Here is a 25,287-nt window from a genome sequence, read left to right on the forward strand (position 1 = left end):
TGTGACACTCTTGGGAGACGTACTTATAAAGCAATAAGAGACGACGGTGAGTAATACTCCTCTTCTATATTTACTATGTAAACATTTAGTTTCACGTCTAAGTCATACATGGATATACTCTGCACAGTACGGCATCTTTTTTTGCTTCAAAAAAGGCTGTTATGGTGAATGCCCTGTGCAACCTAAAGTGTTATTTGAAGCTGATGGTTTCAATGCTAAAATTAAATACGAATTTTAAAATATGGTAAACATATTCCAATTCTGTCTGGTAATAAATTAATTGTGTATAGGTAGATATGTCCATATATGAGGTTAAATGACCGATCAGCTAAGTGTATATATGGTTTTGAGGGTAAATATGTAGTTAATTTTTCTAACACGAGGTACACAACAATAACTGTACAGTTCAGTACTATGGAGGTCTGTCCAGTATTGTAATAAGTATAGGCTGTGAAATCAGAAAATGCTATTTTAAATATGGGATACTTCTATTCATGGGATACCTTTGTTCATTTGATTATCCATGGGAACAGTTCAGCTTTAAAGTTAAATTATAGCTCACACTGAATTTTTTTTTTTTTTTTTTTGTTGCCTGACGGCATGTTATCAATGGTCAAAGTATCGGAACCAAACTCCGGGCAAGCCCATGTGTTTGTAAACAGCCCATGTGTTTGTCAACAGAGGCTTTCCATTTTTCAGATCTGCATGCTTCTTCATTGATCACTGAACTTTGCAGAGATACTATTGAGTTTTTTAGTCAGTGTATAGAGTGTATTTAGTGTTATAACAGAAAGATCACTTCTATTCATGTTACATTACTGGGCACTGCATTTGTATACCCAGGAACTGGACTTGTGGTCACAGATCCATAGTTTTATGTCTAGACTTGTTTCATTGACTAACATAAGACCTTATATTTTTCAGAGCAACAAACTTACTTTACTTTGGAATAATTTGTATAGTTTCACTGTGAGGTATGAAGCAATATTTGTAACAATTTGCAGGGGGACCCTAGTTTTACAAAATGTATTCTTATAAGGCGGCTTTGTTTGACACCATGTTACTGTGTCAGAACTGACAAACTGAATATCAACGCTAACGTTAAAGTGTCCGTCAGTATGTACAGATATACATACTATATAATAAAGAAGTGCTTTGAAATGATAATATGGCTATATAAATATGTTACGTTGTCTTGATTTTGTGGATCATGCAAAGTGCAGTTGATGTAGGAGGCCTTGTATACAATATTGGTGATTTGTGTTGGGTGTATTTGTGTAATGACCAACTGAGATGTTCAGGGCCTGCTGTTTTAGACACAAGGACACTTAGAAAGGCACCACAGAAACACAACTGACACAATGACAGGCTTTTGTCAAACTTTATTTGAAGTGCAAGTGGTTTCACAAATTCACAATTTTGGTGACGTCTACGCCAATTTATGTAAAATACAATAACTGATGTATATTTAGTGAAGTGGTACAGCTTGAAGGATATATTTCGATATATATTAAATGAGTTACTTGAAGAGACCACAGTTGTCTTGTATTGCTCTGCCGGTAGAATATGCGTGATGACAGGGTAGAATATGATTGCACATCATTTTGTTACCTTGAAGTTAAACATAGCAATGACCAGAAACTTAAGCCGAAACAACTGGTTAGTTGCCGTTGTTAATATCTTGCGATCATTTCTAGACAAGATTACAGAAACGATGTACTAAAGTGCAGAGAAAATATTGTTTCTTAGGGATGCTAATCTTTCCTCAGTATTATGAATGTCTAGGAAACGGCAGTCACATCCGTATGAAGGCTGTTTCCATTCATATCGTTCACCATTTGAAGGACTCATTAATTCTTGTCGACATGTTTGTTCATTATTAAGATTTTTGGAAAACTACTGGTGCGTTCCAAATGTGAACAAAATAAATGTTTGTCCTCGTAAGTGAAAAGCAAATTTAAGACGTACCTGAGAGAGTGTAAATCACTAAAAGTACACAAATATCCAATTGTCTAAACTAGCTCAGTGCAGTTAAAAAAAAACAGTACGGTGGAGAAAAGTAAAGTAATCTACTGATAAAATGTGGTGTTTGTTTTAGACTGGTTAGAGACCGTCAACATCAGGTCCTCGTCGGCCACCGATGTCTCAGGCTCATGAAGGAACAAATAATATTATTTTTTATTATTTAGCCAAGTCCACATGTGGGTAACAGAAGGGCTAAGGACTATGGCCCAACCGTACCATATGTGGTGAAAGAAAGCCTTAATGCAGTGCTTTGGCATAGCCAGCAGGCTAAGGGTAATTTCAGTGTGTGTGTGTGTGTGTGTGTTTAGAATCAATGAGGCAGGTCTATTAAACAGCAGAGGTGCGCTGGACTGGGAGGCAGGAGTCGGGCAGCTCTACTCCCCCTTTGTGCCGTTGTAGTCTCCTCCCATGTCCCCGTCATCCTCCCCGGCGTCACCGCTGTCAATCATCGTTCTCCGGCCCCCTCCACCAGTGCGCCGTGGCGTGGTGCTGAAGGATGGCTCGTTACCCCGTCTGAAACGCCACAGAGAAGCATTAGATCAGTCGGAGAGCAAACACTATGGCTGAGGTGCTGGAGGTGAAAGCGCTTGCATGATGAGCAGCTGATGGTGACCTGAAATCCACTGTAACCGCAAAGCAAAAAAAAAAAAAAAAAACAGGTAAGGCATACATCTAGGAAACTCAAGAAACGCAGTTAGATCAATATGTTTAAATGTGAAAACATCATTCCAAGCCATGGCTCCAAATAGGTGTGTATGTTCATGCCCACCCTCCCCAGTCCAGTAAAACCCTCATTTCAGCTGGTTAGTCAGTCACACAAGAACACTGAACTCATTAAACTGAGTGTAGCTATGGTTCTGTCCAAAGAGGATTATGTCCAATCTAATCCATGTAAAAAAAAAATGGATCCTTCAAAATGTACTACAAACTGGAAATGCGCAATGCAAAAGTGGCACTTTATGTGTGATACATAACACATGGGTATGAACAGACAAAACTAGTGACAAACAGGTCATTTTAAATGGACAGAAAATGTTCCATAGTGAATGTGATATAATAATGTAGATGATTTGCTCCTATAGCCATTCTGAAAATGGTTATATGGGTACTAAATGTAGGCTAAGCGCTTTGTTTTGTTTCTGTAGCCTCAGAGCTGTGTGATGCGATGAGATGAGAGAGGAACGCAGCAGAAGCAACACTTCACTTCAAAGCTTTGAGTCAAACAAGGCCCTTCAGAGCTCTGATCAGCCACAGGTCTTGGAGAATGAACTTACCTTAAAAGAAATTTGAACACGCATTTTTTCAACACCTGAACAGTTACTACTGTACGGAATGTAAATGTCATGACAAATGGCCCCACTAGTCAATGTATTTCAACATATTTAAAATAAAACTGCTGTAAGCGACTTTTGAAATCCCAATTAGCTTGTTTTACATTCTGAGATGCTCTGAAAGTAGTTTACAAAACTATCCCTGGAAAACTCCTGAACTCAGTAATAAGTGACTAAATTTTTTTATATGGGCTGGCTGTATTTGCCAATCTAGAAGCTTCCAAAGAAATTGGAATTCCTACTTGCTTATTAAGCTTATTAAGCTACTTAACATCACATACCGAAGATAAATCAGCAAGAATCGCTTACAACAATCAATCTTTTTAACGATCTTTATTGAAAGATTTAACGAAATTGTTTGCCAGATAGATGTAAGTCTAAAAACATCGGATTTTCCTGAGATGTTTGAGCTTTAGACCCATGAATGATGACTCGTTTGGTTATTTAGCTTTGTTTAGTCTCGAATTGCATGAGCAGTATTATTTCTGTCAAGATCAGACCTTTCATCTGTAGGGTTTTGCTTGACTAATCAGTGAAGGCCACAAAAACAACAGGTGAACAAAGTATATAACTGTTTAGAAAGGCAGATTCAGGAGATCATGGTGTCAATATAGCCAGTCTAACTCATTTGAGTCCTAACTAAGCAAGCAAATGAGTTTGGTTTAGAACTCTAAACCAAGCCATGAAATAGAGGGAAATATGGTCAAATTAACAGACCTGCTCAACACTGTGCTTCCTTTAAGTTCCCAATCTTTACCGTGACTCTTTTGAAAAACAGATGTTCAATAACATTAACCATATTTCACTCTGGAAAAGAGAAGAACAACAGAAGGGTGCTCCGTGACCAGAAAAGGTTTCACAATGTGCTCAAGTCCTAAGTGCAGAGGTACCTGCATAGTCACTGCGCAGGCTCAGGGTTGCCTCTGCAATGGAGACAGACACACTTTGACTACTTGTATCTCGAGACGAAGATAAGTCTCCAATTCCAAAAGATGCTGAACTTGTCTCTCTGCTTGTCCAGAGATCACAATTTCTTGTTGAGTTTTAATTGCAACTGTTAAGGACTCGAGAAATGTATAACTTAGTTACTAGTAGTTAAACACAGACAAAGCTAGGGCTCTGATGGGCTTCGGTGGGCTTCGGTGTCCTTTAGCAGCAAATATTTTCCGTCACCTGTAACGTGATCAGTCGAGGCTGAGTGTTGTGATGGTACACTCAAGCTCATGGAGGAAAATGACAGATTGTGAGACAAAAGGGGCCGACAACAACAGACAAAGTGACAACACACAGACAAGACAATATGGCCGTGAAACCTTGTTGCTTTAGTCCTGACTATCCTATTCATTCCTCTGATGTTAGTGTTGGAACATGTCTTCAAAAGCATTCAGTAGAATCCGTGTCTTGAATTAGTTCAAATAACTTACTTTTCAACAACTTGAGTATTTCTCCACTCATCTGTGTCGCAAACCAGGAAACATGGGCCCCACAGAACCCGCGCCTCATTCTCCTACCTGAGTTTGTTCTTGAGAGTGTTGACCTCGCGGGTCATGGCATCATTGGCCTCGGTGGCCTCCTCCAGCTCTCTCTGCAGTTTCCTGCGGGCGGCAGTGATGCGCTGGGACTCTTCCTCTGACTCCTCCAGCTGCCTCTTCAGCTGCTTCACCCGGGAGTTGGACTTGTCTGCCTGTGAGGAGAGAACACACGCAAACGACAGACAGACATTTCAGGACAGCAGAGGTACTGAGACTTTGAGGGACTCTTGTGGTATTTATAGTACTGTAACAGACAAACAGCTTGCTAAGCTGTCTTTAAACTTCACTTTAAACCAACAGACAAGAATGACCTCTCATTTGGCATAATACACCAGTAGTTGTGAATAGGTGTAAATAGGAAAAAGTGCCATGAGAAAAATGAGAAAGCAGATAAATCAACAGCTCACCTGGTCTTTGTACTGCTCAGCTTGCTTCCGCTCGTCCTCTACCTGAATCAACACATCCTTCAGCTTCTTCTCCTTCTGACGCACTGCCTTGGCAGTGTTCTGTTTATCCCTATAGAAGGTGACACACAATCAGTCAACTAATGCCACGGCATTTTCAGTTCACACGAGACATGCCACCACTCTGTACCTCATCCTTTGTTACTGAGCAGAATTAGAAAGATAATGCTAAGATACATTATGGCAGTGAAGCGGTAATGCTAAGATATATTGTGGCAGTGGAGAGGTAATGCTAAGATACATTGTGGCAGTGGAGCGGTCATGCTAACATACATTATGGCAGTGGAGAGGTAATGCTAAGATACATTATGGCAGTGGAGAGGTAATGCTAAGATACATTGTGGCAGTGGAGCGGTAATGCTAGGGTACATTATGGCAGTGGAGCGGTAATGCTAAGATACATTGTGGCAGTGGAGCGGTAATGCTTAAGTACATTATGGCAGTGGAGCGGTAATGCTAAGATACATTGTTGCAGTGGAGCGGTAATGCTAAGATACATTGTGGCAGTGGATCGGTAATGCTAAGATACATTGTGGCAGTGGAGCGGTAGCTAAGTGTATTGGTGCACAAACCTGCTCTCCTGCTCTAGCTGCTCCTCCAGCTGAGCCACTTTAGCCTCCAGTGCTGTGATGGAGGACTTGAACTTGGACTTGACTTGGTTCTCCATCTCCTGTAGTTTGGCTTTAAGTTCTTTGTTCTGGCGCTCCATCTGCTGCCGTGCGCTCTCATTCTTCTGGGACGTGGTGCGCTCTGACTGAAGCTCATTGGTCAGCTGGTCAACCTGAAGTGATTCAATGAGACAGTGGCAATGAAATTAAGATCGAATATCATGCGGCTCGTACAGCGCCTTCTATACCAGAGGTTTCGGCTGCACATTGGCACGTAGTATTCACTTTACTTTCAATCATTTCAATGGTACATCATCCCAGTGTAACCCTACATAATCTAGATGTCTATGGCCTTGATAGTTTTATACTTCTTTCAGTTTAGTTGTGTTTCCCTGCTGTCTTCCCACGATACCTGTTGTGTGCTCTTCCTCAGGCGATCGTTGATCATCTCCATGTTGCCCTGTTCCTCCTCCAGCTCCTCCTCCAGCTGAGAGATCTTTGCTTCCAACCTCCGTTTTTCATCTGCCAGGGCTGACCTGCAAACGTTCCAAAAATGTATTTAGAGTCAAAAGTAAGGAGTGCTTTATGCGTTGTGCTGTGTGCTGTAGTGTTGTAGCAGCATTTGAATACTGTCCGACGTACTTTCCAGAGGTGTTGCTGGAAAGCTCATCGGCAAGTTCATCTCTCTCAGCCTCTGCTTGTTTCTTTCCTCTTTCTGCGGAAGCCAAGTCCTATAAAGAAGCATAATCACCCATTTTAGATTTAGCCTCATTCTAGGTCTTACTGGTAGCTTGTTATGTTATATAAACCCCGGTACCTCCTGCATCTGCATGAGTTCTGCCTCCAGACTCTTTGCCTTCCTCTCGCTTTCCTTGGCAGTGGCGAGAACGTCCTCCCTGCCTGCTCGAGCATCATCCAATTCCCTCTGGTAGTCCTTCATCTGGGCCTGTGACATACACTCAAGTTAGCCTAGCCATAGTAAGACTAATACACTCAAGTTAGCCTAGCCATAGTAAGACTAACACACTCAAGTTAGCCTAGCCATAGCAAGACTAATACACTCAAGTTAGCCTAGCCATAGTAAGACTAATACACTCAAGTTAGCCTAGCCATAGTAAGACTAACACACTCAAGTTAGCCTAGCCATAGCAAGACTAATACACTCAAGTTAGCCTAGCCATAGTAAGACTAACACACTCAAGTTAGCCTAGCCATAGTAAGACTAACACACTCAAGTTAGCCTAGCCATAGCAAGACTAATACACTCTTACTTCTCATCAGACGCTTTGGCTTTAGTCTCACCTGAATCTTGCGGAGCTGCTTGATGGCCTCGTCTCTGCCCTTATTGGAAGTCTCAATCTGGTCCTCAAGATCCTTCAGGTCTCCCTCCATCTTCTTCTTAGCTGCGGCCATGATGGTCTTCTGCTTACGCTCATCCTCCAGTTCTGTCTCCATCTCACGCACCTGCCAAAGGGGACAGACAGGTCTTTGACATTTTCTGTTGCTTTAACAGAATATATCAAAGAAAATGTGTGAATCAGAGCCTTCCGTGTGAAGGATTCCCCAGCCCTGTACCTGCTTGATGAGTTGCCTCTTCTTGTCCTCTCCCTGCTCGTCTCTGCCTAGCAGGTCCCTCTCAAACTGGGCCTTCATGGCCTGCATGTTGACCTCCAGACGCAGCTTGGCGTCTTCTGCTGCTTGCAGCTCATCCTCCAGCTCCTCCAGCTGGGTCTTCATCTCCTCCACCTGTGCGTCCAAACCACGCTTGGACTTCTCCAGCTCATGGACCTATAACACAAAGACATTGGGGTATCATCAGAAGAGAATTTATACTGAAAGAGACAATCTATAGCATTTGGGGTATCATTTGTATACCGTATACTGTATCTCTGAGCCCTGCGTCACAGCAAAACAAAACAGCTGGTAGGTTCCTCATCGCATTCATGTAGCATTCAGTACCTGAGATGGGATGAACTTACGCTCTTGCCAACGTCATCCTTAGAGCTGACCAAGTCCTCCATCTCAGCCTTCAGGGTTCTGTTAATCCTCTCCAGCTCCTCACGTCCGTCCTGGGACTCCTCCAGAGCCCGGGCCAGAGACAGCGCCTTGGTCTCCTTCTCCCGAGCCTCGGCCTCGGCCCGGTCCCGCTCGTCAGCATACTTACTGGAGATCATCTTCTCCTCTGCCAACATCTGAGGAAGGATTAGCTTGTAAGTACTTGTTACAGGTTAGCAGGTCTCTCTGGTAAGGCACACTGAAGCTGTTTGAACAGTGATGGACAGGTAGGACTGAGGACTGATTATTATTATTTTTATTATTTGATGTCTGATGGATTATAAGGAATGGATGGATGGATGGATTATATTGGAAGTTACTGACCTGATCGAACTTCTTCTGTTTCTTCTCCAGGTTTGAAACAACCTGCCTCTGACTGTCGAGGTCCATCAGGACGTCCTCCAGCTCCTGCTGCAGCCGGTGTTTGGTCTTCTCCATCTTGTCATAGGCTGCTGCCTTCTCCTCATACTGGGTGTTGGAGGCCTCAAGATCTCGTTGCAACCGCTTCTTGTTCTCTTCGAGCTGTTCCACGTTTCCAGACATCTCTTCAACTTTTTTCTTGAAATCTGACAGCTGTGGATGTGACATACACGTATTAATCCTTTCAGTAAACAAAACAGTATTTTTTCATTTCATACATCTCAGTGTCACAAAGTGCTGGTGAGATGGCTGACTGTGATCATTGTAGATGACTGCTGACTGTAGACCCCCACCTGAATGTTTAATGTGCTGACGTGTCTCTCCACGTTCCTCTTGGCCTCAGACTCCTCGTCGAGCTGCTCCTGCAGACTGTTGCGGTCGTCCTCCATCTGCCGGAGCTTGGTGGAGAACTGCAGCTTCTGTCTGGTCTCCTCAGCCAGCAGCTCCTAAAGTTGCACAGCCCAGGTTCAGGGCTCACAGTCCATCACAAAAAAAATGCATCGAAGGAGGAGAGGAAAACTGATAACTAACCTGTGAGTCGTGGACCTGAGAGGTCAGACTGGCCACATCTTTGCTCAGCTTGTTGTTCTTACCCTCCGCTTCATTCAGAAGGTTGGTCACGCTCTCCAATTCCACCTTCCATGACAAGGAGGAAAATGTCAATTAGCATGGCGTATGCTAATGTCTCTTTTGTGCCGTAATGACACGGTTGAACTTTTTAGAAGGTAATGCAAGCCTAGAATTGAAGGAGGATGTGTAATTTTGCAGATCTATATTTGAAACCTGTAAACACCAATAAATTAAATCACAGCACTCATATGTAACTGTAATTGTGTTTGAACCATGTGGTTCAAACCCACAATTCCATGACTGTGGTCAGGCCTGCTTCCAAGGAAGCTAGACACATTACTGACACTTTGTGATGAAATAGGAGCAAAGTTTATACAGCTGTGCTAGCTTTGTTGATAGCAGGGCTTTTGAGGGTTCCGGGAGTGCCGATTACAAACTAGTTTGTCTCTGTTGCATAACATAGGCGAATTGTACCCAAGTGTAGTATATCAATCATCGTAACTTGTGTCATCTGTTTAATCCTTGCACTCACAGTGAATTTGGACACCCGTTCTGTCAGCTCAGCCTTCTGCCTTTCTCCTTCAGTAAAGCGGGACTGTAGGTCAACCAGCTGGCCCTCCAGCTTCTTCCGCTTGTTCTCCCCGTCCTGCTTGGACTGAGCGAGCGAGCGGATCTCTATGTGCAGTTCAGACGTCTCCTTCTCCAGACCCTGCTTGGCCTTCTCTAGGTTGGATTTCACCTTTGAGCAGCGAAGGGAACATGTTAAAGTTTTTAGAGATGCAAGAGAGGCTCACAACACTTCTTTTGCCAGTCTTAGGTATTTGGACCCGAGTCCAAGTCAAGTCTCTTGGTTGTAAGGAGCGTTCTATCATCTGCTGCATACCATCCAGTCTGCTTAGAACATGGCATAGCTATATCTAAGCTATATTCAAAACACGCACTGCATTATCATCACTTATTTATCTATTACCATACGATATCAGCATAGATTAGTTGTTTCATACATGATCTTTATAAAAAGATCATTGCAATGCAATATGGAAAAATGCAGGATGAAAGCTTTCCTTTAAAGTTAATAACTGTATGTATTTAAATGTATTTTGCCTTGTATCATGAACTTACAGCTACAGTATACACCAAGTATTGAGGTTCTACTAACAGTTATTCTCAGTTGCTTCAGTACATTTCTCAGATAAGAATTCAAATTCTCAAAACCTCCACATCATCTATTCACTTGTGCACAGCATAACAGCAATGTCTCATTCTTTAGAACATTTTGGAAATGCTTTTACACATTCATGCAAAAGGCTATGTGAATTGTCTGCTCACAAGTCCTCCCCCCCAAAACATCTAGGTATCTACTCATTGAGAACGTCATGACATGCAAATGGGTTAAACGAGTTACCTTGATTGATTACATTTGTCGAAAAGGAAAACATGAGTGTAAAACCTTATAGGCCACCAAGCCAGAGTGGAAACCTTTGTGACACCTAATGACTTCTCACTTCAACTAAAACAGTGTGTCCACAGAGGAGGGGTCAACCGTTCATCACTAATCAAATATATTTAAGTGTTTTGACCTTTTCATCACAAGCTAAATTTTAAATGTTTTCCAAATTGTGTTTCACAGTTGTGTCCCCACTTTTTGTCAACACCATCAGACATTCATTAAAATGTAACACAATGAGGGCAGTATCAAGGGCACCTTTCACCTCTACAGAATACGTATGCTCTAATACCTTTTATAGTTTTTGAATATTTAAAATCGTAATGTTAATATCTCCTTTAGCATGGTATGTCAACACTGTCTTTGGATTTCTGAGGAAAGTATTTGAAATTTTGAAATAACTTTATTCTTATGAAATAGGCTCTGTTAGCAGCTAGCATCAACAGAAAAAAACAAAATGGCTAATACATAAACTCCATTTGTTTTGTGAAAATGCACTGTCAGATGTCAACTCAAATTTTACATATGACCTACACCTTTTGAAAAATCTAAGTTGTCTCCTAAAAAGAGTAGGTTTTATGTTTAAATTAGTGTGTTTTTAAAGTTGTGAGGTTGTGCAAAAACATATCTGTAGATTAGTATATGTTAAATATTTACATGGAGTGTAACTTATCATAGCATAAAGGTAAATTTGTTCAAATTTTGCATTATGTTTTGTCCCATGTCTCAAGAATGACTTAAACATTATAAGCAGTCCATTTTTATGCACTGCATGATAATTATACTCAACAACAACAACTGAAACTGACGAGCTGTTCAGTGTCCACCTACCCTCTTCGACTGCTCCAGCTGTTCAGTGTCCACCTACCCTCTTCGACTCCTCCAGCTGTTCAGTGTCCACCTACCCTCTTTGACTCCTCCAGCTGTTCAGTGTCCACCTACCCTCTTTGACTCCTCCAGCTGTTCTGTGTCCACCTACCCTCTTTGACTGCTCCAGCTGTTCAGTGAGCTCCTCGAAGGCCTGCGTGTGTTTCTGCCTCATCTCCTGCACCTGAGCCTCGTGGTTACGGCCCTCCTCCTCCATGGCCCGCTTCAGGACGGTCACCTCCTGCTCCCGCTTGGCCCTGGAGACGCCCCACACAACGGACAGCATGTCAAACTCCACTAACAGATTTATACAACTCCACTCCACAGTTAATGCACCCTGATTCCCATCATATGCTTTTGGAACCAAATGGAAAAACTCAAACTCAAAAAGTGCTTTTGTATAACACACGTAATGACTCAATCAGCAGCTAGAGGGCCATCTAGTCCATGAACTGGAGTGTAGTGACCTGTAGTGTGGATATTTTCATCAGTAACCAATGATTAACTTTTGGTTTTGACTATCGGGTATGATTTTTATTTTTCAACCTCAAACATTGCTTTGGATGACGTTCACATTTCAATCGAAGAGTGGTGACATCTGAAGAGCAGGGAGGTCTGAGGTGAGATAACACCTTGGTACAGTTCAAAATACTTCAATCTGCTTTTGACTGTATTTGAATGGGGGGGGGTGGGGGGGGGCACTGGAGGTAGTTGCTGTTCACCTGAGCTCCTGTTGGGTGGCGGTGGAGTCCAGCGTGTCCTCCAGCTCAGACTTGAGGGCCTCCAGCTCCTCGCCCAGGTCCCGCTTCATCTTCTCAGCCTTGTTGCGGGCGGCGCGCTCTGACTCCACGTCCTCCTGCAGGTCTGAGATGTGCCCCTCCAGCTCGCGGATCTTCTTCAGGGCGTTGTTCTTCTGGGCCGCCTCGTCCTCCAGCCTAGCACATACAATAAACAGCGAGACTCAGCGGAACTGAAGTAAACAAGTTAATTCCAGCCCATTACCGCCCATTATGTCTTTGAACAGTACACCCCTTGAAGTGAAATTTTGAGAACGCTGGAAACGCAAGTTAGCTTTACCTGGCCAGAGCATTCTGAAGCTCCTCTTCCTTCTTTGCAAGCTGTGCTTTCAGCTCAGCAATCTGTGCGTGCAGGTCGGCAAGCTGCTCCTGCATGTCGTTTGATTCAGCTTCCAGCTTCCTCTTGGCTTTGTCCAGCTCCTGTCGGCCCTTCTCCTCTTTCTTCAGGCGTACTACAGGTCAAGAAAATGTTCATACTTGATTTGTCCAGTAATGCTGTTTTTTTTTTTTCTTCTCAGATTGTGTTGTGCTACTATGTTGTGTTCCAAGGAGTGAATCAATCAATCAATCAATTCAATTTTATATAGCGCTTCTCTATATACCCGAAGTCGCTTTACAGAGTCCAGTAGTCATACACACACAGTCATACCGGTGGTGGTAAGCTACCTCAGTAGCCACAGCTGCCCTGGGGCAGACTGACAGAAGCGTGGCTGCCAATCAGCGCCAACGGCCCCTCCGACCACCACCAACATTCATTCATATTCACACAATGCAATGCATGTCTTTATGATGGTGGGGGAAACCGGAGTACCCGGAGTAAACCCACGCAGGCACGGGGAGATGCAAACTCCATGCAAACTCCACACAGAAAGGACCTGGAACGACCTGGAAGGACCGGGATGCGAACCCAGGGCCTTCTTGCTGTGAGGCGACAGTGCTAACCACTGAGCCACCGTGCTGCTGAATCACAGTTCTGAGAGTAGTACCATTTCCGTCCCTCTATTCATTCAGATTCATGTTAAAGGTGCCACAGCCTTAAAGATATATTAATAACAATATATATGTCTACAAACCCTCAAGTTCAGATATCATAGATTCATGCTTGTTCTTCAGTTTTGTCAGATTTTTGGATTTTTCCTCTTCCTCAGCCAGATTGGAGCTCAAGTCTGCTGACCTCTCCTCCAACATTTTTCTTTCCTAAAAACAGAAACATCCCAGCTTACATTTGTCCTATGCCTTTTTAATTGCTAAATATGGACCTTATATGTGTAGTATAGTAGTATATCTACATACATCTACTATAAAATATATATCTCTATAAAATGTCATATTCACAAGGTACCTGGAGGAACCTGACACAAGGAGAGAGCCTACCTTCTGTAGCTTCATGTTCTGGTCGTCCATAATAAGGATGTCATCCTCCAGCTTCTTGACCTTGCCTTCACAGGTGACTTTCTCCAGCTGTAGCTTTTGGCGAGCATCCTCCTCTTCCTCAAGGTGTTCCTCTAGGTCCTGGAAGAGAGAAAAACATAAAAAAAAGCTTTGAGATATAGACAATGTATAGTCTTGAAGGCTTGATTGCTACCAAAATGCTGGCCTCTTTCAGTTAAATATATTGCAATAGAATCAATGTAATGAATATAATATAGGTATGAATCTATACCTATTCATCACTGAGACATACGTTTGCTCGTGAACAGTTTAATCAACAAGCATTGTGTGATGGTGTGTACATCATGTGACACTGTGAATGGTAAGAAGGTGGACCTGGATCTGCGACGACATCTTCTTCTTCTCTTCATGCAGCAGGATGGAGCGGTCCTCTTCCTCCTCCAGACGAGCCTCCATCTCGTGCAGGATCTCCTCCAGCTCCTGCTTCTTGCTGGACAGACGCACCCTCATCTCTTCGGCCTCGGCGTACAGCTCCGTCTCAGCCTGCAGCTGCTCCTGGAGCTGATTCCTCTCATCCACCAGCTAGAAGTAGAAGACCCAGCACGTGTATGTGTGGGACAGAACAGCAGGGTTCAATATATGCAGCAGGCTTCAGTGCCAATAGCATATAAGCTCAAATACTGGAAAACATCTACTTGTCGAACCCTCAGATCAAATATAATGATATCTTTTTGCACTGTAAATAGAGTACATATACAAGAGCTTTGAAATGAAATGTTTGTGGGCATTGTGGCAGCAGTGGCCAATACAAAGGAAACCGTGACATTGTGGCAGTTGAGTGACTGTACCTGAGTCTGCTTTAAGCTGATGTCCTTCAGCTCCACCTCATACCTCTGCGCTGCTTCTTGTACTCTCTTCAGCTCGTCCTCTTTGGCCCCCATCTCTTCCTCCTGTCTGGTCACCTGGAGCAGAGGCTTGACCTGAAGACATAGATGATGGAGGATTCATTAATACCACCCGAACCCTCATTTACTTTGACATGAAATGATGGCTACCTGTAACCAAAAACGACCCTGGAGGTCATTCACTCACCTTGGTGAAGAGTCTCCACCACTGCCAGTTCCTGAGTTTGAGGTAGGCGGCACAGTTCCTCTGGATCACTTTCATGGCGGTCAGCTGCTGCTGCCTCTTGGCGAACGCCCTGTAGTGGAGGTGAGAGTGTCAGCTTAAAGTAACGGCAGAGGTAGAACACAGCACCAGCAACACCATATCGGTTCAATTCTTGATGATGTGTGACTAAATAAATATAATGTGATAAATATACATACTTTCTGGCCAGGAATCCTCTAGCCTGGGATTGGAAAGCAATGATGATGACAGTAATCTTCAGGTCTCTCTCCTCTTCCAGCTGAGCCAAGACTCCCGTGCGGAAGAACACCTTACTTTGACCAATCCGGAACAGGTTGGGATCCAGATCCAGGTGATTCATCTGATGGAGGACAGAGGACAATCAGCAAACGCTTCCAGCAGAGGACACATCATCATCATCTGAGCATTTCTGTAAGCGTTCTCTAACCTCTGAACCTGTGTAAAACGCAATAGTGAATGGGCAATGATACTAATTGGATATAGCTGGTTTTGTAAACTCACCATGAGGCAGCAAGCTTGTTTTCCATCCATAAAGCCTTTAGGGATAGAGCTGGCAGCTAAAATTTCATATCTAAATAAGAAGTGGTATTAAGAAAACAATATCACAACAAATAATTACGATATTCCTCCTTAAACTTATCTTGCTAAAAATGTAAACATTGACATTTTTTACCGTTGACGGAACTCCTGGAACATAATTCTGTTGGGGAATCCTTGCCGACAAATACGGATACCCTCCAGCACACCGTTGCATCTCAGCTGCTCAAGCACCAGGTTAGCATCCAGCTTTCCAGCCTGTGGAAGTGGACTTCATTAGAATCAGTCATAGACGAAATGGAAAGCACAGAATATCAGACAATGCACATTTCAATGCACACGAGGTCACATCATGTTAGTGCAGGAATGGTAAGGGTTTTGTTTAATAGAGTTCTGTCCATAAATGTAAGAGTAGACATTATTAGAGGAGAAACTTCACCCTCTTCTCGTGATTGGGGATGATACAGCGGACGAAGTTTGGCTGGGTGTTGTGAAGAGTGGTCATCAGCTTGGTGAGGGACTCCTTGTAGAGCTGGCCCACTGTACGGAACATGCCCTTCTTCGTCTTGGTGGCACTGGGCATGGAACTGTCGGACATCTTGGCCATTGTATCCAGACCCACAACCCGGTCACCTGTAAGAGTAACATGTTTATTTGATTAGCCCATAAGTAAGAGACATTAACAACAATACAATCAACCTCTTTAGGGGTCTTCACTGAAATTGTGAATAAAAACACATATTAAAATTGATTCAGGAATGACATTTTGTGGATATAAGCCGAGCCCTTATTGATTTGTGTTATGATGAATCATAAAGTGAAGCTTCTCACCGTCTCTCCACAGCTCAGATATGAAGGGATTTGAGGAGTTACTCAGTAATGTTGTCACATTGTCATTCAGAGGGTCCATGTTCTTAGTCAACCATGCTGCGGCATTGTAGTCCACCTAAACAATAGTATGGATGGTCAACACCGATCTAGGGCAGTGGTTCTCAAACTTTTTGTCCGGGGACCCCATAAAATCCATTTGCCAAGTCTCGCGACCCCCCACACATTTTGACAGGATATTATAGGTCTAAATTCAGTTTCATCTTGAATGATGAGACTGCTTGCTGAGGCAATATTAGTTTTCATTATCCACCCTGATGTAGAAAACACCATTTCTAATAGACTATACAGCATGTCAAAGCCTAATATGTTGATGCACAGGGCAGCAAGATCATTTTGCGACCCCCAAAAAATGTTTGGCGACCCCACTTGGGGTCCCGACCCCCAGTTTGAGAACCACTGTTCTAGGGTACTCATCCATAGCATCAGTATGCAGTTAGCAGAGCAGAGACCATTGGCATAGCATCACAAGAGTTTACAGTACCTTTCCAGCATAGTGAAGCACAGAGAACAGCGTCTTCTCTTTCAGTTGTTTGGGTTTGGAGAACTTGGTGTGGTTGCCTTGTGTGTTTGTGAGCTTCTCAACGAAGGAGACATCTGTGGCTTTGGGGAACCAGCACTCCTCATCCAGCAGGGCCAAGATACCAGGGGGGTTGTTCTAGTGAGGACATTTATCACAGAGAAAAACAACTTTCCGAATGACAGATCACATTTCATTAAGTCACAAAGAACATTCTAAAAACTGCATATAATTGGACAAACACACAAGCATACACACTAACCGGTCTTTCAATTAGTTCAATACAAGGTTGCAGGTCCAGGCCGAAGTCAATGAAGTTCCACTCGATGCCCTCCCTCTGGTACTCCTCCTGCTCCAGGATGAACATGGTGTGGTTGAACAGCTGCTGCAGTCTCTCGTTGGTGTAGTTGATGCAGAGCTGCTCGAAGGAGTTATCCTGTGGAGAATAGGGTTAAAGTAGCTTGTGATCACGGCCTGAAAATATGAAGTTTATAAAATTATAACTGCTGTGCGAAATTCACAAACCTCAAAGATCTCAAACCCAGCAATATCCAAGATTCCCAGGAAAGAAGCACCCTGGCGCTTGGTTTTGTCCAAAGCCCTGTTCACGCGGCTGAGGATCCAACGGAACAGACGTTCATACATGGCCTTGGCCAGGGCCTCCACAGAAAAGTCAGCCTGTTCTTTGGTTTGGGCTTTCTGAACAACCTCTCGCCCCACTTTGATGCGAGGTGTCAACATAGCTTTTGTGAAGTCAATTATATTGACGCTCTGAAGGTGGCACCATTTCTGGGCAGCTGTAACAAGAAAAAAAAGATAAATAATAACTTTAAGTTCTTCATTAAACAGAATTTAGCATTGAGGTCACTTTAAAACCATATATGTATCCTAGCGCTTTTCTCCTGTCCGTCACCTGTGTTGTCTGGCATGGTGGCCTGCTCCTGGTTCCTCTCCTTCTTAAACTCAATGTTACCCAGCTGCAGCACAGATGAGACCACTTTGAGGATATCTGAAGGACAAAAAAATAGTTACTCGGAGAACAAGACTGAACCACAAGAACCCAATCTGAAAGCTCAGTGTAATCCCATCAGTGGCTCCCACTGGCTTTTGTTTTCTCTGAGAGCGTCACCTGTCCTCTCCTCGTCTGTGAAGCCCATGATGGACATGGCCTCCATGGTCTCCTCATACATGTCATCATCCTGGTTGCCTGGCACCTGGACGTGGCCCTCCATTAGGAAGCGGTATTTGTTGAAGCCCTCCAGCAGCAGGTCCTCTGTAAAAGATCAGGATGGGTCCAGAGCCATCATGTCTGGAGTTTCTTACAATGGTCTGCAGCTCTAGCTGCTGTTCCTTCATTCCTAATAACTACATTGCATGATGTCAATAATATTATGCTGGTTTTATTTTTATTCAAGTAACGCACACGTGTATGCATATGCATTCCATGGCAAAACTGTGCATATCGTCATGACAATGCCTACCTTGTAGCTTGCCCTTTACTCCAGCCACCATGTAGTAGAAGATGTGGAAAGCTCTCTCCGTTTTGGCCTGTCTGATACAGCGAGACTTCTCCAGAAGATCTGAAGTAGTTTATCTGTCAAGGAGATCCCTGAGACCTGTCTTGGGAACTGTCAATGCAATCATGAACTCTTCTTAAAGTTAATGGTAAGTGATTGAGGTGACATCCAAAGCATGTTTTAAGTAGCTGTCAATTAACACTAAGGTTTAAAAGCTTGTTTTTTAGCTAAGGTAAGAATCTTGGGTTCAATGTCAATTTTTGCATTGGAGTGATATACGATTAACCACTACTTCTGCTGCAACTCACCCCTGGTGTCTTGCTAATGTGCCAACAGCCTTTCAGTGTTTGTCTTAATCTCAAGTGTAACCCTTGTGGCTTTTCATAGTAGAGTGAGAGCAGAGGAGCACTGAGGGTTTTCAGCTATGGTGTTTAAACTCTATGGTGCGTGTTTAAACTCTACGGTGCGTGTTTAAACAGAGTCTCACTGCTCACAGCCACACACAGTTTCACACACTTAGGATACAGGTTTCAATGTTGGCTCCAACGATGTAGCCTGTCACGTCAAAGTTAATACGGATAAATTTGCCCTGTGGATATATAGAGATAGAAAGAGTCGGTGAATAAAATGCAGTTTGTACATCACATGGATTTCAATTGAACGCACATTCAACTGTCAATAGTTATGTTCAACCGTTATTTATAACTCATAACTCACGAATCTGGAGGAGTTGTCATTTTTGATGGTCTTGGCATTGCCAAAAGCTTCCAGGATGGGGTTGGCCTGCAGCAGCTGCTTCTCCAACTCCCCCTACAGCGTCAACATCACAGGTTTCAGTTTGACTTGAGAAAGACATGCATGAGGGGATGGCAAGAAAAGATGAAAGAAGAAATCATGCAGATACAACTCCAGAGTTCTACCAGTCACATGCTTGTCAAACACACGGCCCGGACCAATGACCAAAGGGCCAAATTAAAAATGGAAGAAAAACACACTTTTCCCTCACGTTACAGAACAGCGGCGTCTGACAGCTCGAGGCAGACGAAGCTAACGTTTCTCATTGTCTTCCAGTACTTTGCCTCGCCAGCTGATTTGCTCACAACTACTTAGTGTCAACTCTGGAGCTCGTCAGCATGATTGTGGAAATGAGGGCAATGGCTGCCAAGATCCTGCAGCACAACTACACAGACCCATGGTCTCGTTGAGGGTTCTGTCTCACTCAATTTCAATAGGATAAGCTGAAGGTCACAATGCCAATTTTAGCGGGTCTAATGTGTCTGATCAAAGATTGGCTGTTAGCTTGTCATCATGTTGGAGCGTCAGGTAAATCTGATCAGGGACTTTTAATTGTACTTTTTGACAAAACTACTTTTCAGGTAACTAATCAATAATATAGTACCGGCCAAACACATAGGAACAATGGAGCATTGTTGTTAAATAAGACAGGATCCAAAATTATAGAGGCAGAATTACAAAATACCATCATTTGTAGTTACTGGAGTTTTGAATGTTGTTACAGTTCAACAGTCAGCCTACTAATCTGGTGATTGTCAAAGGTTTTGTCCGTATAACTTTACCTTCCTACACAATCCTTTTGGGGTATTGTTGGACCAATTGTCAAGTTTTTGACTAAATAAGCTTCGTAGATGATAGAGAACCTGAGAATCTTCAGTACAAACAGAAAAGAACAGTCTGTCCTAGACTGCACAGCCTTTCTGGCAAGCCCCGTTAGAGTGGTGCATTGTGAGTCAGAACCTTGGAAGATTAAAGATTAACAAACAGCTGAAGGCTCATCCTGGTCTGCAACCCTTTTTCTAAGTGATGTGCCGATTAAATGTGTTTGGGTGAACTATATGATAACACAAAGTCTGCATAGACAAGAAATGTATATAATAAAAAGCACTTGATCCACAGCAGCCAAGAGGAAGAGGAAAAGATATGTACCAGAACCTTCTCATCACAGGAATGGAGAGTCCTGCTTGCCTCACACACTGGAAGGAGGGAAAGAGAGGCAAACACAGGGAGACAGCAAGGAAACAAAGGAGGACAGCATAGGTGTTGGAAAAGACTTCGAATGATTGAGGAAAACAGGAGATTAGAGAGTGTGAAGATGAGGATTGGCTTGGCTAGATCTAAGATCGGAGAGCAGCCTCTGTAAGAGTTTCTAAGAAATACATGGCAGCCATTTTATTGCACCCCTGCAAGAAAATGTATAGGTACTTGATCATGAAAAGGGTGCATAAATAGCTATTTAGCACCACACATTGAACTCACCAGAGAGGAACAAAGAACACCTTTCACAAAACTGTTTCCTACTGTGACATGAACCATAACAAAACCAAACTGCACCCTGGGTATCCTGGTCATGGTGAAAACATTATTCCAAAATGTGCCTAAAAATCCACACTGTGCATCAAGGTGTACCAGTACTAACAACTACGGGTATTCAACAGATCAACCTGTAACACAATCTGTGAGGCCCCAAGGGTACTGAAAACTCTTCAAATATGAATAATGTATTCTAACACCTTCACCATGCATTGACATGTCTTCATGATGTGTTCCAATGACTTCCAAAGTCTACATTCTTTTCCACTGAGTCCCTAACAGACATGTAGTAAAAAGCCTATAGCAACATGGAATGCATGGTGACTCTATTACAATGCATTATAACGACACAGTACACCTTTGGGCTTGACAGAGGGCATTACTGATCAACCTCTGGATGATTGATTGACAGGTGGATGAAGGAAGGCATGAGGTCTGTGAAAGGACATCAGGTCAACTGATGAGGAGGAAATGAGGGCGGCATGCTCACACTGTGCTCAAGGGCTGGTGACGTCACCATTTCAGTGCCAGGTTTCCACTCTGGCAGTGAAAGGGTTAAGAGGTCTCTGATGGGAGACAACTTTCATAGTAGCCCCATTAACCCCCATAGGGCAGTGGGTAAACACTGTGGACCGGGGTATAGATGGTGTTCATTGCGTCTAGGTTACAGATCCACTGCATATGGGATTAAACTAGCTCAGAGTGAATCCTTATGAGGGATGTTAATTAAAGCCCCTTTTATACAAGACCATAAATCAGTCTTTTTTTTCTCTTACATGTCAGTGACCAACTCCAGCATGCAATAGTTCTTGACCTAAAAGTAGCACACACACACACACACGCAAAGGAACTCCGAGCATTCCCCTCTACTCACAAAAAGCCAACTCGATCCTGCTTGTTGCTATTTGGAGGAAATTGTGATACAAGGTTATCACTGTCAGCGTCCTGCAAACTAGTTGATGCTACTGTCAGGTTATGCACAGAAACTGGGAATGATATGAAGAAAGGCAAAGATTTAAAGCAACATTATGGAGTTTGGTCTAAAACTAGCGAGCTAACTAGCTAAAACATAGCCCAAAACCAAAAACACCCCCAACAGCCCAGTTGAAAAAGCTTGCTATCATGCTAACTGGCATCTTTTGGCGTCATAGTAACATAACAATGTGCTATGTGTGTTCCGACCCAGACCACAGAACTACATAGTGCATAGCCTAGACGGCTAGCAGGAATGGCAGGTGTGTTTATCTGTCTTCCACATGGCCATATACTGACCATGATAATGAATTTGAAGATACCAAAGAGTTTGAAGATATCAAAAAGTGGCAAATTGTTGCATAGTGTTGCTTTAAAACTGAAACATTATAGCATATGATTTCAGAGATCCAGCTCTGCAGAGCCATAATAAATCCTATATAATCCTATTACTTCTGACACTTACTTCGGGTCAGTTAAACTCTGAAAGCTCCTTTTGCCATCCTATAGCTTTGCATGGCTCTAATTCTTGGTTTAAAATAATTGAGCTTCTAATTCATGCATCATGTAATTAATACAAAACTGCGTATTCTTAAAATGTTACTGCATGTGTAATTACAATAAATATATCTTAGGGATATCACATAGGTTACTGAGGGTTGACTGCAGAGGGGATTAACTGCAAAACTGCAAACCTTAATCTAAACCTTGTTTGACAGCTTTCATGAAAGTGTAGAAAGGACCCAATGGATACTTACAGCACTGGTGTCTTTTTTGCCTTTGGTGGAGGAAGCCACAACTGCCAAATACTGAATGACCTTTTTGGTATTCTCTGTCTTTCCTGCCCCAGACTCTCCTCTGCAAAACAAGCATCGGGACATGGTTGGAAAACACTGCTGACAAGAGGTTATCAACACATTCAGCACAGTTATGCTAGCTCTCCACAACTCTCCGTTTGCAAGGAATCTGTGTGATGATGGATTGGAGTCATTTATGGAGACGGAATAGACCGTGTCTGTGTGCAGTTTCTGAAGAAGTATGCTACAATATTACACTCACAGTAGCCTCGTGTCAACATTAAAAGTCAGATGGACAGTTAGAAAAAAGATGTCACACACAACCACGAAGGTCCTATGTGTGTCACCTGATGACACTCACTCACAAATTGTATCTGAAGTTGAAAAACAACAAGTACACTAGTGACTGATGAAAGTGACTGCATGACTGAGGAAAAAGTATTTAGACGTGTCCTCTTTGCAGCCAGTTACTATTCCTCATTACTACGAGAGCAGACTGTGAGTGTCAAAAGTGCTGTGTTGTATTATTAGACTTTGATCTGTGATACGGCAGAGACGACGAGGGATCCCAGCCCACCATCTCCCTCCAACATCTCCTTATAAGGCAAACTGTGTGAGGGATTCACAGGGCGTTGCGATGGGGGTTTGTTTGGGAGGCGAGGGACTTCATCATTCTCTTTCACTTGGGCCGATGATCACCACCTTCTACCTTTTTATCTGTTTTTCACTCTTCCACTCTCTCACTCTACAGTAATACAAGGCGATGTTTCTTGTGTTAAAACACTGGTCCAAGCTGTTTTGAGTTGCCAGTTTTTTTAAACATAATGACAGAATGATGCAATGACTATTTTCATCGGAAGCCAACACTCCCTTCTCTCTCGGCCAGCGTGGAGACAATAAACAGTTCGACTTTGTTTTATCGTGTGCACATGTTCACATGCGCAAGAACTTCTGTCAGCACTAGCCGTCCAATCAGTGTTAATACCGCCGTGCCAAACTGTTTACAATTGGTTGAATTTACTGGATGGCATCAGAGGTATACCCCCGGTCTGCTATTCGTGTAACCAAACGACATCATCTAAAAATGACCCTCATAACATGCCATGAAAGGAGCTGAAAGCCAAAAGGACTGACCAAAGCACTGAGTATGCTTTTGGGTCAAGCTTAATGACTACCCTGGGCACAGGGACTGCTCTCCCTCATGAAGGTTACCATCGGGATTAGGGCTGGAGACACTGATCCACAGATCATCATCTGGGGTAACTAGCTCACGTCTGTTAGCCTGGCACATACCGCAGCAACATATAGCATTGTGGGGATCTTTTCTTCAGATTTTTTAGTTTTCCTCTGATATCCCGGCAGATGTTAAAGACTCCATTTAGTTATTCGCTTAAAAGTCACTGTTCTATTTGACTTTGGTGTCATTCTATGACACACTGGGCCTTAATCTCATAGAAGGGCAACTGGGAACAAGCAAAGACCACCACACATGAACTGAAGCTTATTACATAACTTGGCAAAAATCATGTAATTTATTACCATGAGCAAGATCTTAAGCGCAGACACGGGCGGATCAGCGCAGTGATCTCGCACGCCAAACGATAGCTTTTAGTTCATGCGTGACGGACTGCTTGTTGCTTTGCTCGTTGCCTGTCAATGCGATTAGGGCCCACCGTCTCAATGTAAAAAAAATGAAACGCTACTTCTGCCAGGACATGATGCTCCTTGTAAACAGTTCTGCACTGTTTATGTTCTCTGATGACAAATAACATTCGTAAAGGAAGTAATGTGAAGGATGAAAGTATTGATATTTTATTTCTTGGCCTCCTGCCCAAACAGATAAGTGCACCCATTAACGGACACAAACGATTTAGAGGAATTTCTGCCTCGCTCAGTTCATGTTTACTTTAGCGTTACGTAAGCTCTCACAAAGCACAGTATAGGAGTAGTGTTACCCTCCTAGTTTTTTTGCAGTGCTGTAGTGACGCAAGATCATCGTCTGTTCCCATGTTTCTATAGTTGTTCAATGATTTCATTCTCTCGTTCTGGCTCTAAGAGAACATTCCAGAATAGGGGTGCCCTAACGAAACAGTTTTACTGTTCCAAGATGTCGAATAAATGCAGAATGGTGAAAAAAGTTTCACTAAGATATGATTGCCCCACCAAACAAACAGGAAAATGACAGCGATCTCTCTAAATAAGACCAAAGGAAATGGCTGGAACCATTACGGAAGTGCTCTGATGTGATCAGAGAATGCTGGCGTATCCAGACATCCATCGGCTCAGAACAGAGACAATCAGGAGCGCCTGTCATTTCCTCTGTTGCGCTCACTAGACGCTGAACAGGAAATGTGCTTTAAGCCTCACACAGAGATGCACAACCCTAGTGCTCCACACTAGATTCTATATTCCAAAATAGCGTGAAGGCTTGGTGGATTAATATACATATATATATATATATATATATTGTTAAGCTATTTGTACTGTTTTTAGCTAGGTGTACTATTGTTGTGTTATATGTTGTTGTTGTGTTATATGTTGTTCCTCGTCGCACAAACAGGAGCAGCACTCAAAATTTCGTTGTATGCGAATACAATGACAATAAAGGCTTTTCTATTCTATTCTATGACATATCAGTGATGAGGTGACATGAATGTGCCTTTGACAAACATGCTGTACCATGTGTTTTAGTGTCAGTGACACACCGCCCCACGTTAAAAGGAACTTTATGTAAGGCATTTACGGTTAACATGGATACTTAACCCACCCTGGCAGGGAGGATTCCCCAGAAATTGACAGTATTCGCAAAGATTGTTTGAGACAAACAAACAATCCGAAATGAGCCCCAAACACACACTAATCTGGTTTTAGCATCGGTACAGAGGGCACACTTCCTGTGAGTAGGCTGATTCTAAAGAGAGCTGACCCTCAGGCCTCTGCTGAGCAGTTCCCACTCTTACAGAGCCAGCGACTCTTACAAAACTCAAATACCAGCTGCAGTCTCACTGGCCAATCAGAGGCTCTCTTTCTCATAAATGTGTGGCCTGCACTAATGTTATTTCCCACACTGA

At 43.0% G+C, this 25,287-nt stretch overlaps 1 protein-coding gene across 3 annotated transcripts in view; it reads right to left on the bottom strand.

Moving 5' to 3' along the window:
• Positions 1-1,367: 1,367 nt before the first annotated feature.
• myh11a (myosin, heavy chain 11a, smooth muscle) overlaps positions 1,368-25,287 on the bottom strand; it is a 32,794-nt gene continuing 8,874 nt past the window's right edge. Inside the window, exons 5-42 of one of the 3 annotated variants that reach the window (XM_031563902.2) lie at positions 22,178-22,277; positions 21,322-21,348; positions 18,837-18,929; positions 18,645-18,708; positions 18,084-18,182; positions 17,732-17,875; positions 17,516-17,611; positions 17,128-17,399; positions 16,865-17,038; positions 16,567-16,740; positions 16,026-16,140; positions 15,634-15,827; positions 15,331-15,452; positions 15,159-15,228; positions 14,837-14,997; positions 14,601-14,709; positions 14,357-14,488; positions 13,884-14,090; positions 13,491-13,628; positions 13,190-13,313; positions 12,397-12,568; positions 12,042-12,254; positions 11,432-11,576; positions 9,538-9,744; positions 8,967-9,071; positions 8,729-8,881; positions 8,340-8,588; positions 7,940-8,152; positions 7,536-7,748; positions 7,263-7,424; positions 6,778-6,906; positions 6,603-6,691; positions 6,373-6,496; positions 5,925-6,133; positions 5,296-5,404; positions 4,868-5,040; positions 4,247-4,279; positions 2,512-2,538 (exon numbers count right to left, since the gene is read on the bottom strand). In XM_031563902.2, the coding sequence (XP_031419762.1) occupies positions 4,255-4,279; positions 4,868-5,040; positions 5,296-5,404; positions 5,925-6,133; positions 6,373-6,496; positions 6,603-6,691; positions 6,778-6,906; positions 7,263-7,424; positions 7,536-7,748; positions 7,940-8,152; positions 8,340-8,588; positions 8,729-8,881; positions 8,967-9,071; positions 9,538-9,744; positions 11,432-11,576; positions 12,042-12,254; positions 12,397-12,568; positions 13,190-13,313; positions 13,491-13,628; positions 13,884-14,090; positions 14,357-14,488; positions 14,601-14,709; positions 14,837-14,997; positions 15,159-15,228; positions 15,331-15,452; positions 15,634-15,827; positions 16,026-16,140; positions 16,567-16,740; positions 16,865-17,038; positions 17,128-17,399; positions 17,516-17,611; positions 17,732-17,875; positions 18,084-18,182; positions 18,645-18,708; positions 18,837-18,929; positions 21,322-21,348; positions 22,178-22,277 (5,305 nt within the window). In that variant the 3' untranslated portion in view covers positions 2,512-2,538; positions 4,247-4,254. Of the gene's footprint in view, positions 2,539-4,246; positions 4,280-4,867; positions 5,041-5,295; positions 5,405-5,924; positions 6,134-6,372; positions 6,497-6,602; positions 6,692-6,777; positions 6,907-7,262; positions 7,425-7,535; positions 7,749-7,939; positions 8,153-8,339; positions 8,589-8,728; positions 8,882-8,966; positions 9,072-9,537; positions 9,745-11,431; positions 11,577-12,041; positions 12,255-12,396; positions 12,569-13,189; positions 13,314-13,490; positions 13,629-13,883; positions 14,091-14,356; positions 14,489-14,600; positions 14,710-14,836; positions 14,998-15,158; positions 15,229-15,330; positions 15,453-15,633; positions 15,828-16,025; positions 16,141-16,566; positions 16,741-16,864; positions 17,039-17,127; positions 17,400-17,515; positions 17,612-17,731; positions 17,876-18,083; positions 18,183-18,644; positions 18,709-18,836; positions 18,930-21,321; positions 21,349-22,177; positions 22,278-25,287 lie in introns of all 3 variants that reach the window. The other 2 variants (XM_031563900.2, XM_031563901.2) reach the window with 2 other exon arrangements.

The sequence above is a fragment of the Clupea harengus genome, chromosome 26, assembly GCF_900700415.2.
Source record: "Clupea harengus chromosome 26, Ch_v2.0.2, whole genome shotgun sequence".
NCBI lineage: Eukaryota > Metazoa > Chordata > Actinopteri > Clupeiformes > Clupeidae > Clupea > Clupea harengus.